Below are 12,226 nucleotides of genomic sequence, written 5' to 3'. Positions count from 1 at the left end.
ATATCATAACATAGCTTTTCAGCTGCAGAATTGGGGCTAGCATCTCCGACGCTTCATAAAATGAACACTGTAGTTCACTTGGAAGATGCCTGACTGATAATCCTGGGAATTTAAATCCTTTGTCTGTGGCCCTGACATGTGCCTCAATCCTGGCCTCAAGGGACCACCTTAGAAGGTGAATGAGTTAGAGCTTGTGCCCATTTAAACATGAGCAGGAGCTACCTGCTGGTGATGTTAGTGTCTGTTCTGTTGGCAAGTTTGTAAAAGCACCCAGGCACAAAGAACCAAGTTTAGGTAACGTTAGGAGTTAAATATTTTTAAGTGTCTCCCACATTATTTGTGCTATTTTCAGTTGTTGACCTGGATAAGATATGTTTCTCTTTTTCACTGCACAAGTTGAAGAAATGTGGAAAGTAATAGCTGTGCTCTTTCTCGTATCTGACTTACAGCTCATTTTGTTTCCCAGTTATTGGATGTGTAGTGTTGAAGTGTTCAGATTGTAAACACAGTGACTGACGTTTTTCTTTTTTTAATCTCACCAGGAAGATCATTGGAACATTTCAATTAACTGTAATTTTGGTTTAAAGCAATATGTCTTTTTAATTCCTGCAGTTCCTTTATGTTTTGGTTTTGGGTTTGGTTTTTGTTTTTTGTTTTTTTTTTTTTAATTCAAGATAAAACCTAGTAAACTTGCCTGAAGTTAACGGACATACCTCATTTAAGCTTAAATTACCTCATATGCAAGTATTTGCAGGTTCAGAGTCATTGCCTGTAAATGTCTTTCTTTTTCTAACCCTTGATTTCTACTGTTTTTCTGGGTTTGAGGGATTGGGGGGCTGGTGGCAGGGGGAGGGGAATGTAGTAATCAATTAAAATAAGCATTGTTTCATCTTCAAATAAAGAAATTATCCTTAACTTTGTCCAACAGTTGTGAACCAGTGGGCAGTATATGCTATCCGAAATCTCACTGAACAGAATGAGAGAAACCAAGAACTTATTGCGCAGGTGGAGGAGAAGGGGCTGGCAGACAATTCTGCCCTTGAGAGTATGGGTTTAGAGATAGAGAAACGAGATGACAAGTTAATTCTGAGATCAGTCAGGAAAAAGCCCTCGTGAACAAAAAATTAAGAACAGTCAAATCATTAAAAGAGGATTTCTCTCTTGAAATATTTTTTTCCCCGCTCAGGCAGCAAAGATTTCTTCAGTTTTACTTCCAGTCTGCTGGAAGTGTTACGTTCATTCTCAGAAAAACTGCCAAATGATACTTCTGCCTCAGTGTTGTGAACAAAAGGATACCTACACGTTTTCCAAATACCTAGGTAAATTAACCTATGGAACAAGATCCTTCTTTTCAGTTGGTTGAAATTTCATTACTTTCTTGTTTCATTAGTAGAAAGATGTCATGCGTGCAGTATTGACTTGTTATAATTTCCATTGCTGAACCTGGAAATAACTATCATTAAAAACTCAACAAAGAAATAACTGCTTTGCAGTCTGCGTTCTCCATTTCAAATACCTATGCTGAGTCAGGGCTAAACAATGGAAGTTTCTCGTTTTCAATCATAGTGCTCAAATATCTCTGCTTATATAAGGATCAGCGGAACACTGGATGTACATAAATATTTAGTGAATTAAACACAACATGCCTTCTGTGTACTTAAATTATTAGTAAATTGTCTTCTCTACCTTGTTACCTTTCAGTCTTCATGATGAGTGTATTAAAAACAAAGCTGAAGCTGTTGTGGCAACAGATGCTACATTCCTTTGCACTGGGGCATGTCTCTGTTTTGGAGACTTGGGTGTTTGTTTGAATTTTATTTGTTCCTTTGGATGGTAAGTCAGCCCACTTTCCTTTCATTTTGCACTTCTCTTGGGTTTTCTGAACTCTGGCAGACTGCTGAAGAGGTAGTTTCTCACTGTGATTAATTCTAGCAGTTTCTTTTCACCCCTCTGCCTTTCCAAAACATTGACAAAACTCATTTCCAGTTAATTAATTCAAGAGAGGCAGAAGAATGGAAGGCCCTGCCTCTTCATTTTGGGTACCCTCCTATATTGTTGTTGGACCCTGCCACTGTGGAATGTGGCATGAATGAGATGGGGGAGACGGAGGGTGAAGAAGGGGGGGGGGGGCGACGACGCGGTTAACTCTGTGTGTGCCATAGCTTGCTTTACCCTGGTAGCCAAGAAATTTAATCCTCCATGCCTAAGCAAAACAAGAATTACAGCTTAATATTACTAGCACTTGTATATCCTTGCTGTCATTTGGTTATCTTCAGTTGTGCCTAACAGGAAGGTCCCAGAAAGCTCATGTTGTTGTCATCATTTAATGCCATTCTTAAATGGAAAGGCAGGTTTACATCCTGAAACTACATGTAGGTGTAACAGGCACTCAGGCATGTGCATCAGCTTTTGCTCCTCCAATTTGTTTTTTCATTTAAAAATGGAAAAACCACATGGTACTATGAACTAAGAGAAGTATATAGTAATGCTTAAAACTGACAGGGAGTGTAGCCAGACTACTAAGATCTCTTGAAGTTAACGATAAGGTGTCAGTGTCTACCATGCTGACCAGGTGGGGCTATAGAATTGACCTAGTGGGATTTTAGTCACCTGTTGGTTTTAAAGGCAATGATATAAAACTGCTCTCTTTAGCTGTTTATTAAGTAAAGGATATATATAAAGGCTGTAACTTTGTTGCTTGTAGTGACCTCTTTAAAAACAAATGGGGAAGAAATGTTCTTTGTTTTAGCAAAGAATAAATATGAATATAAGCAAAGTGCTTTATTTGCTTTTTAAAAATAATTTCACGGGAACATTCAGAGGATATTAAAAACTGTTGTGTTCAGATGTGGGTTTATAAAGTGATTTTTTTATTATTATTATTATAGGTAGGTGCCTTTTGCTAGCTGAATGGAAATACACAGGTTTGGTTCTTCTTGAGCCCATGGTTTGTCAGATTGTGGTTTCTCAATGGTTTCCATAAGCCTTAATTCTTGTGTTTAGGCCAGAATTCATTTAGCGGTTTAATTACTGTGTCACATAAGATTTACAGCTGGTTTTATTTGGGTTTTTTAATCTTTATCTCCATAACACAATGGAAAATTCATAGTAACTGGCACTTAAATGGCAAAAAATAGAATTCTACTCTTAAAAAAAAAAAAGTTTATTTGGAAGGCTACATCATTCAACTTTAAAAGGAAAGGATTAAATTTTTGCTAACAAAGGAACATCAAGTATAATAGCACCTGGAAATAAAGTGAAGTAGTTTTCAATTGAGTAATTACGAAACCTCAAACATTTTTATTTTAGCACCACTAGTTAGGCAACTGATGTTAGATAATTTAACAAAGTGGGAAAAAAAATTATCCTGAAAAGAAAATGAACTTTGGGGAAAATATTGCAAAGAATTTCCTTCTATTTAGGCTAATAAAGAGTTAAAATCCTGTTCGCAAAGCAAATCCAGAAGGAACTTTGGTTGTGGAAAAAGCAGTGGGAGTCCCTTTTTCCTTTTAAGCAGTTGGGAATAGATGGTTTGGTTTGGTTTGGTTTTTGTTGGTGTTTTTTTTTTTTTTAAACGTGATGGTTGCGTACCCACCAATGGAATATGCACAAACCCATAAATATAAGCCAAAAAATAACAAATGCAAATAAATAAAAGGGTTTTGTGTGTTTCGGGACATAATGGAGTAATAGTTGTGTTTTCTACATGGGAAATGTAGGGCTTTCACAGTGGAGAACATGCTGATTACTGTATTGTGAGTGGCTGGCTTTTGATTTTCCTAGATGGATTAATTCTCAGAACACAACAGCTTTCCTGTCCTCCCCCAGTGGAGTCCCAGTCTCCAATAGGCTTGTTTTATATGCCAGGGGATTAATACAGCACAGCAATCAGTCATAAAAAGCAAGCTTTATTGAGTTTGTAAAGGGGCAGAACAGTCAGATCAAGTCTTGTGACCATCTTATTGCTTTCGAGTGCTTTCAAACAATAGTGATCAGGTCTTTTTTTTAAAGTCTATTTGTTATTAAAAGGGAATAGGGAGTTGCTTTTTCATCAGAAGCGGAGAGATTTTTAAAGAGCTTTCTTGCAAATTGTGAGAATAAGCTTAAATGTTTGCAAAGTTCCAGATTTTTACTGCTTCTAATGATTTAGGTTTAGTTTGCCTAAAGCAGTTGAAAAATATATTTTTTAATGCAACCGACAAAAAATAAAATCCCAGGCCATTAATGCCATTGTCACTGTCCTTATATAGTGGCTGACTCTCTATGTCGAGGTTGGTGTGAGCATTTGCGTAGCGAGTTTCCAAAAGAACTCAAAATTTGCAACTGAGGAAGTGTTGAAAGTGTGCGGCTGTACCCCAAATCACCGTAAACCTTTGTACCTAGCCTTATCTGTATCGTTGTTTTATGTTGACTTAGAATTTCCGATCTTCTTACAGTACTCGGAGTGGACTCCGTATTAAGTCCTAGGAGGGGGTTGTTTATGAAGTAACGCAGAAGAACCGAACTTCCCTTCTCACTTCCTTCTTGAGCCCCCTCAGGTGCAGCGGGCACCGCCCTGGGGTTCGGAGGCGGCGGGGGCCGGGCGGAGTGCCCGGGGGCCGGCCCGGGGCGGGGGCGGGGGCGGCGCGGCGGGGCCCCGGCCCCGGCCCCTCGCTGCTGTCCAAGGTCCTGATCGAGGTGCCCGCGGCGCTGCGGAAGGGCCCGGCGACCCTCCGGCGGCCGTCGCGCGGGAAGCGGTTTCATACTTCGGTTGCCGCCGTTTCCCTCATTTCCTACAGGGCTTCTCTGCCGCATGTGGAGGTCGCAGCCGGGTGGTGGTGTGCGTGCTGGTTTTAAAGTATACCCGAAGACAGATGTTTCTTACTGTCTTACGTGTGGAAAATGTTTAGGTCTTTGGTGTTTATGGGCAGGCGTGCTAGCAGTGTCCCCGTTTAGGGTTAAACGATGCTTTCCGTGTTAAGATCTGGTTCCAGTTGCTTGTTGCTTGTAGCTTGGCCAAGCCATAACCATTCAAGTGGAAATTTTCCGTGCTGCTTTAGGCTTAATTGGTTTCTTTACAGGAACCTTCTCTCACAGTGATTTCTGATAAGATCCAGTAATTCCTGATGATGAGGAACTGGCATTGTTTTTTGTAAATGTTAAGAGTATCACTAAAATAATTTTTTGAGGGACTTACCAATTCCCGATATAAATGACAGTTACACGTTTTCCTCTGTCATAACCCAGTCCAAATTTGGCCACATTGTAAGCTCTGGAAATCCTTAGTTTATACATTGCAAGTAGAGACTAACGAGAGCTGAGCTACTAAATTTGCTGAATTTGCTTTTCTGTTGTCTTTGTTCCAGTCATGAATCCGGGGTCTGTACAGGGCATTTTCAACAGCTATTGCTCCTCACTAGTGTGGTGCTGGCAAAAGAGATCAAGTGCTGAGAGGTTCTCTGCCTGCTGATGTCCATCTAAAATGGAGTAAGGAATTGCTTAGACTGGAGATGGCAACAGCAAATAAAAATGGAGCTCAGAGGGTGAGAGAGGAAGTATGTCCAAGAGAGAATTTCTCAATGATGGGGAACACATTATCAGTCTGTCTGTAAAACAAATGAGGGAGTATAATTATTTTGCATCATTCTTCCTAGACTCAGACAGTTGCAGAAGTTTGCTATAGAAAAGGTATCCTTTAGGAAGAGCCTCTCCCTTCCAGGCTAAGATCAAAGCAACATCTACCTTAACCCCAAACTGATTTTGGACAGGATTGGCTCTGGACTGCTTTTAACTGCCTTATCGGAATCAAAGATGCTTTGCTCTCTGGGTCAGCATTTTCTGCAGCCTTACAGCTTGCTCTAAAAGTAGTATATAATTCAGAAAATGCTTAAATAGTTAAAATATTTAAATACAAACCAGAAAATACATAAATAAATCAGAGAATTCTGATTTTTCATGTCTTTTCATAGAAAAGGAAAAAGCAGCTGGACATAAAGACAGGTGGAAGTCCCGAGCATTTAGAATTAACCTTATCCTCTTTTTGCTGCATGGCATCTCATCTCGGTTCAGAAGCACAGCTAACACCTCACCAGTATTGATGTAGAGATGTCACTGAAGGTCCATTAGTAAGAAGCAGTGTAATTTGCACTTGGTCCTATTTAAACAAAAGGTGAATTTCCATTAGCATATTTATGCTAAACTTAAAAGTTTCGTATTGGTTTTGAGTACAAGCAAACATAAGTTTAGGGACACAATAGCACAAAAGGGATTTCTGTTTGCATTTTTACTTTGTCATTCAACAAGTATTTCAACCTGTCCATCCACTTCGGCAGTTGTTATGCAACGCCTGTAGTTTGGTGGGGTGTTTTGTAATAATGCATGTTGAACATCTTAACACTTCTTGACAAAAATTCATAGTCAATATTTGTTAGAAGGTGAATAGTCCAATCTCTAATTTTGTTTTTTGGTGGGGCTGTTTTTAAGAGGTTTTCTTCTCATGGGGTTTTGAAAATGTGATTGAAGTGGGCACAAAAGCTATGTTGCCTAAGGAAAAAAAATCTCAAAAATATATCTGAAATGTATGAACTGAACGGTGGTGTTAACTCTAAAACATAATCATAGAAAATGTTGGTTATGATAACTATTCTACTGTTGACCTCATTTTCAGAAATACATGTATTTGTATTCACGGCACAATGGTAAGGGAAAAAATATGGATTATGTAATTTATCTTAAATATCGAGTCCTAACTCTGTGTGTAGAGGGGGTTTTCAGCTGTTAGCCTGGGCAATTTGGGGTTTGAATTTGTATTTACTTAAAGTTATTGCAAAGTCAAATCCTTCTGTTATTACAAAATAAAACCTCTTCTTTAATGAATGCTATAATAATGTTAATAATAATGCTATAAAAGGATTTTCTTGGTTTTTCATGATAAATCCTTTCTATAGCGATTGTTTTAAATACATTTAAACAACTTTAATAAGAAATCACTTTAACACTGAACATTAGCATGTAATGTGTTGCTTGACACATTTCTCACAGAACTGATCATAAAACTAGTGCATGTGGGCTTTTGTAAGATAAATCACTTATGGCAAATTGGGGAAAAATTAGGGAATTAAGCATTCATGACAAAGTACTTACTTGTGGCTAATTGCTTATATAATTCACAGCTTGACTAGCTAAATGGTAAGTGATGATCCTTTCCCAGTAATTTCTGAAAATATTTTGTTATTGAAAGTGAAGGCTTATGGTACTGAATTTGGGTAGAGCAATGCCTAGGAAGAACAGTGGAAAGAGTGATAAAAACTTATCATGTTCTGTGTGGAGTGCCTGGGCTTACGGTCTCACGTTGCAAGTCAGTGTCTTGTGCTGGGCTTTGCAATGTTTTGTTTGATTTGGTTTTTGGTTTGTTTGTTTGGTTGGGGTTTTTGTTTGTTTGTTTGTTTGGGGTTTTTTTTTTGTTTGGTTGGGGTTTTTTTTGGTTTTTTGTTTTTTTTTTTAGGGGGTTGGGGTTTTTTGTGGATTGGGGGTTTTGGGGGAGGGATGGAAGAATCCTTTTGCTGCTTCAGGCTACCTATTCATTAGCTGTGGATGAAGTTGTCTACATATCCTACAGAACTTTTTCGGTTGTTACTGTTATATGTAAGGATTAAAGTGGAGGAGGGGAAGAGCTTGCTGGAAGAATATATAGGACAGGCTGACTAAAGAAGATTAGACCTAGAAATACAGATCTAAACAGTCTAAGTTGTCTGTGTTTAAAAAAAAAAAAAGTTAAGACAGGCCTTGTAGATCAAAACTCTCTGGCAGGGCAAAAGTAGCTTATTACTTTGGGGGTGATTTTTGAAGAAAAAACCCATAAACTGTTGATAAACTAATTAAATTATGTTTTCCCAGACATAGGTTGTAGAGCGGGTGATATTTCTGTTCAGTTCCTTACCCCCTTAATTCTGCACCTTGCACATCATAGACTGTTCCTGCTTTTGATTAAAAGTGAGGTTGAGTAGGCTGATTTATATGAACACAAAAAAAATGCAGTATTGTGTGTACACTAATAAATGGGAAAATACTGGGCCAACAATATTAATGAAAACAAACGTGCGACTGTCTTGTATTACCCCAAGTTCCCCTTCAACTTCCTGCAACAGCCCTCCTTCTCTGCTTTTAAAGGCTCAGCATAATAGGTTCTGCCAGAAGTGTTAGTTTGTCAGCAAGACTGAGCGCTCTGCATCAAAAGTAGCCTTCCAGCCTTGCTCAGAATACTTAAATAAAATATTTAAACCCATCTTCTCTGTGAGATGTGTCTTCCTCCTGCCTGTGTTTTCCCTCAGTTCAGTTTAAGATTTGTTTCCTCAGAATATTTTGAGAAGTCTTGGCAAAAATGTCAACAAAACCACTTCATAAAAGAATAATGGATGAAAATGCCTAGCTCCTTCCTGGAGAAAAAAGCATCCTTACTGACTGATACCTGTGAGGAGTCTCATCCTTAATGTCAAGTCTTCTCAGCTGGACCAACAGGCTCGAGTACGTAATTTTTACCACTCACTGAGGGCAAAGTGCATGCATAACACTGTTACAAACCACCAAGGGATTTTACTAATAGCGTCATTAAAATTAGAGCACATTCTTTGTCATTCTAAACGTTTGTGCATCATCCAAGTCTTTACAGGGTGGCTTCACTCTTTTTTCCTTGCCTTGTAAATTCTTTGTTACATAGGTTGTTCGTTACTGCATTTAGACAGCTGTTGGCACCTGCTCTCTTCACTCAACTGCTATCTGGGGCAACACTGAATGTTGTTTAATAAGCAGGGGTTTTTTAGCCACATACTTTATAAAGTGGTGCATCTTCCAATCTTTGGCCCAAGCCCATGCCTATTTAATGATACCAAGATGTGCCTGAAGAGTGTCCTCCACAGTTCTGTGGATTTTGCATTGTCAGGGCTTTATTCTAAATCGCAGCCATCCATTGTGAGCCAGCACTCCATGGGTTAACGTGTATTTTGATATTAGAACAAGCTTTCATTATGTTTTCCCTTTCCCCCCTTCTCCCACCCCCCACAATTTGGAACTTTAAGCTTTCTAGTTAAGCTATTATGGTGGCCATAAACAGGTGCGTGCTTTACAGAGGGTCTCATTCTGTGGCTTCCACTGGCATCCCTGGCCTTCTGAACTCCCCTTTGCTATCTCCTTCCCCCTCAATAATTTGTTATGAATGATAGCTTTTCAACACCCTGGGAACAGCTTGTTGGGAAAAACACTCTTCATGGGGTGCAGTCAAATCCTACACATTTCTTCAAGGGAGTTTTATGAAAGGAATGGTACTGTGCTGCAGGTATGACGTATTTGTGGACCCCCCCACCCGCCTCGCTCCCCTACCCCCTGCCTCTACGACTCACTGTGATAAATTTGCGTTTTAATAATGCCAGTAGTCTCTCTCGCCACAGGTGCTTCTCAATTAAAATCCACTTTGTTTAAAAACTGGAGGCTTGTTTAACTGAGCCCCTGGTGAGAGTTGTCAGATCCCAGGATAGGTGACAAAAATAGATTGGTGGACTTCTGGAGCTGCATTGAAAATACCATATCCTGGGGTACCAGAGGGCAGCGTCGCTCTTAAAACAAATCTGCAAGGTTGAGAAGCCCTGGGTGGAATCCCTGGGAGTTATTTTCATCACGGGGCTTTCTTTAATCCATCTTAGAGCATTTTGTTTTGTTGCTGCTACCCTTCTCAAACCCCCACACTCAAGTGCTTTCCCCTTCTTTCTGCTATTGATTTGGCTATTCAGAAAATATAAAGATAAAAGGAATATTCCTATTTTTTTCCAAGAACAGTCTCTCTTTCTTTAGTGTTCTAATGATACTTGCAAGAAATGAATTGAAATGGCAAAGCGGGGTGGTGGGGAGAGGCCTTTTATATTAAGAAAACAACAAACCCAAACCCAAGTGTTAGAATTATGATTTTGTTTCTCTTTTTTTCATTTATTTTCTTTTTAAACAGACAGGAAAATTTACTTTTGGCTAATCTGATCTTTTCCCTGCCCTCTTAGATGTGTATTTTTAGCATTTTGAACACATGTAATGTCCTCAGATATTGCTTACCAAAGCACTTTGAAATAACTATAGAGGGTGGATGGGATGACTCAGGGGACCGGTAATTGAATATGGAGCCTTTTCACCTCGAAGTCACTAGTTTGAATCTAACCCAAGTTGCTAGCGACCTAGTGGTTACCCTCAGATGGCTGTTTAGTGGCCTGTCTGAAGTGAGTTGGTGGTCTCAGTCCAGCTTTTCGCAAACAGCTGTCCACATCACAGAAACCACCGCCACAGTTAGTACTAATTAGCAGCCTTGTTGGCAGTATCGGTAAGCGAGGCGAAGGACTGAATTACCCATCAAGCTGTCTTCTGCTGTTAGAGGTGGTCTCTGTCAAACAGAGCTAAGGCACCCTGCTCTTGGAGTCTTGCAGCAGCAGCAGCAGCCTAGTTTTGACACTGTCTGGATTTGTGTGTTTACGTGTATTATCTCCCTATGGGAAGGCTGCAGCTTTCCTGCTCCTGCGACATCGATCTGTCAGTCGTGTCCCCATTTTGGTTTGGTTTTGCTTTGTCTTCTACAGTTTATTGATTCCTGGGTTCAGGCACATCTCCATACCTGGCAGTTGGACTTTGCCACACACCCTTTATCAGCCAGCCTAGTCCCCTAACGTGTCTGCTAAATCTGCCACAAATAAGATTCTTCACATCTCAGTCCATTTCTTTCATAATAGCAATCACACTGGTGGTAGCTGTCCGTTGCAAAAGTTTCCATACTATCCCCATCGTTTTGCAGTCCTTTCTGAAGCATTTTTACATTTTATCCCCACAAGAAGTCTTGTTCTTTTCTGAAGCTAAACCAAAATGTAGCGATTTTGAAGGCATGAGGATAAAATAGATAATTCTGACCTTTTAAAATACCTGCTGGCTGAAAAAAATAATCTTGCAATAAATATCTTGTATTTGGGAGTTTGAGTACAACCCTTGTGTATTCTGAATGGTGCATTAATGGATTCCAAGGCCTACAGAGGATCCATCTGCTGGTACTAAGATTTTGGGTCAATGCATAAGTCTATATCTGTGGTAATCCATTTGCGAGATCACAAATTTCCACATTAAAAAGAAAAGTTGAAGTAGACATAGTTTGCAGCATTTTAAGCTGTAGGCAATTCTTTCTAAAAATGGGGAATTCAGTATACATACTCCAAATTCTATGCAGGGGAGCAGTAGTAACAGAACTCTAATCAAAATACAGTGTTTTTCTTCCCAAGTACTAAATTAAGCCCTTTAGGATCCCATTTCTGATTTTCTCCCTGAGTTTTAATGCTAACAGTGGTTTCTGCAAAAATAAACATTCCCTCAAAGAATTGGCAGCCCAAATATGAAAGCTGAAACTGAAGGTAACAATAGTGACCTTATTAATTTTTCTTCTCTAACTTGAAAGAAATGGCTAAAGTGAAGAGCACAAATAGAAACAAATAACATAGATTTTTAAGCTTTTGATTCCTGGGTCACAGCTTTTGGAATCTGTGCTTTAGATTAAGGGTGTCAGCATGCTACAGGTTTCCAAGGAACTAGTTAGGCTGACTACCATTTCGTGGTTTCTATTCATGCACTGATGGATGATTAGGTCAGACTTTGCTGGGATTGGATCTATGATGTCTATCTTTCTGGAATAGGGGGGTTTTCTAGCCAGCAGGAGGATATAGGGAGACTGGTAGGAGAGCAGCGCCCTAGCTGGGAACAGCACAATTGGAGGGGAAGGGAAGCCTAGCTCAGGGCTTTCTCTTAGATTTCTGGACAAGCTTAGGAAATTAACCCTTTTGAAGCTCATCAGAAGGGTCTGAAAGGAGAATCCCACACTGGCTGGTATCTTGAACATTCCAGAAAAAGAGGCAAAAATGGTTGCTGTTTACAAGTTGGAAAAAGTGAATTAAGCCAAGAAGGCATTTGAAGTGATTTGCCTCAGTTGTGAGACAGATGTATAACTAATCAGGAGCTGGCAGTGGTAGCATGTTCCCTCTTTAAAGCTCAGGCAGGAAGGAGGACTGTACACAGCACTGCCCTGAAAATGCGTCTTTGAATAAGTGTTCTGAGTAGATGTACTGCAAGTCTGGAGGAGATGAAATCTTCTAAATAATGATGGGTTTATGGAGGAGGTCATGCTCTTCTCTCACAAAGGAAGGAGATAGAAAGAACTGAAGTGGAAACAGTTGGCAAG

At 39.6% G+C, this 12,226-nt stretch overlaps 1 protein-coding gene across 3 annotated transcripts in view; it reads left to right on the top strand.

Moving 5' to 3' along the window:
* The window catches only part of ATXN10 (ataxin 10), a 113,154-nt gene extending 111,672 nt beyond the window's left edge, over positions 1 to 1,482 (top strand). For all 3 annotated transcript variants that reach the window (XM_075112488.1, XM_075112496.1, XM_075112505.1), the window contains exon 11: positions 929 to 1,482. In XM_075112488.1, coding sequence (XP_074968589.1) covers positions 929 to 1,116 — 188 coding nt within the window. In that variant the 3' untranslated portion in view covers positions 1,117 to 1,482. The remainder of the gene's footprint in view (positions 1 to 928) is intronic.
* The last annotated feature ends 10,744 nt before the right edge of the window (positions 1,483 to 12,226 follow it).

The sequence above is a fragment of the Phalacrocorax aristotelis genome, chromosome 1 (assembly GCF_949628215.1).
Source record: "Phalacrocorax aristotelis chromosome 1, bGulAri2.1, whole genome shotgun sequence".
Taxonomy (NCBI): Eukaryota; Metazoa; Chordata; class Aves; order Suliformes; family Phalacrocoracidae; genus Phalacrocorax; species Phalacrocorax aristotelis.
Note: the sequence above shows the minus strand (reverse complement) of the source record. Positions and strands in the feature narration are given on the sequence as shown.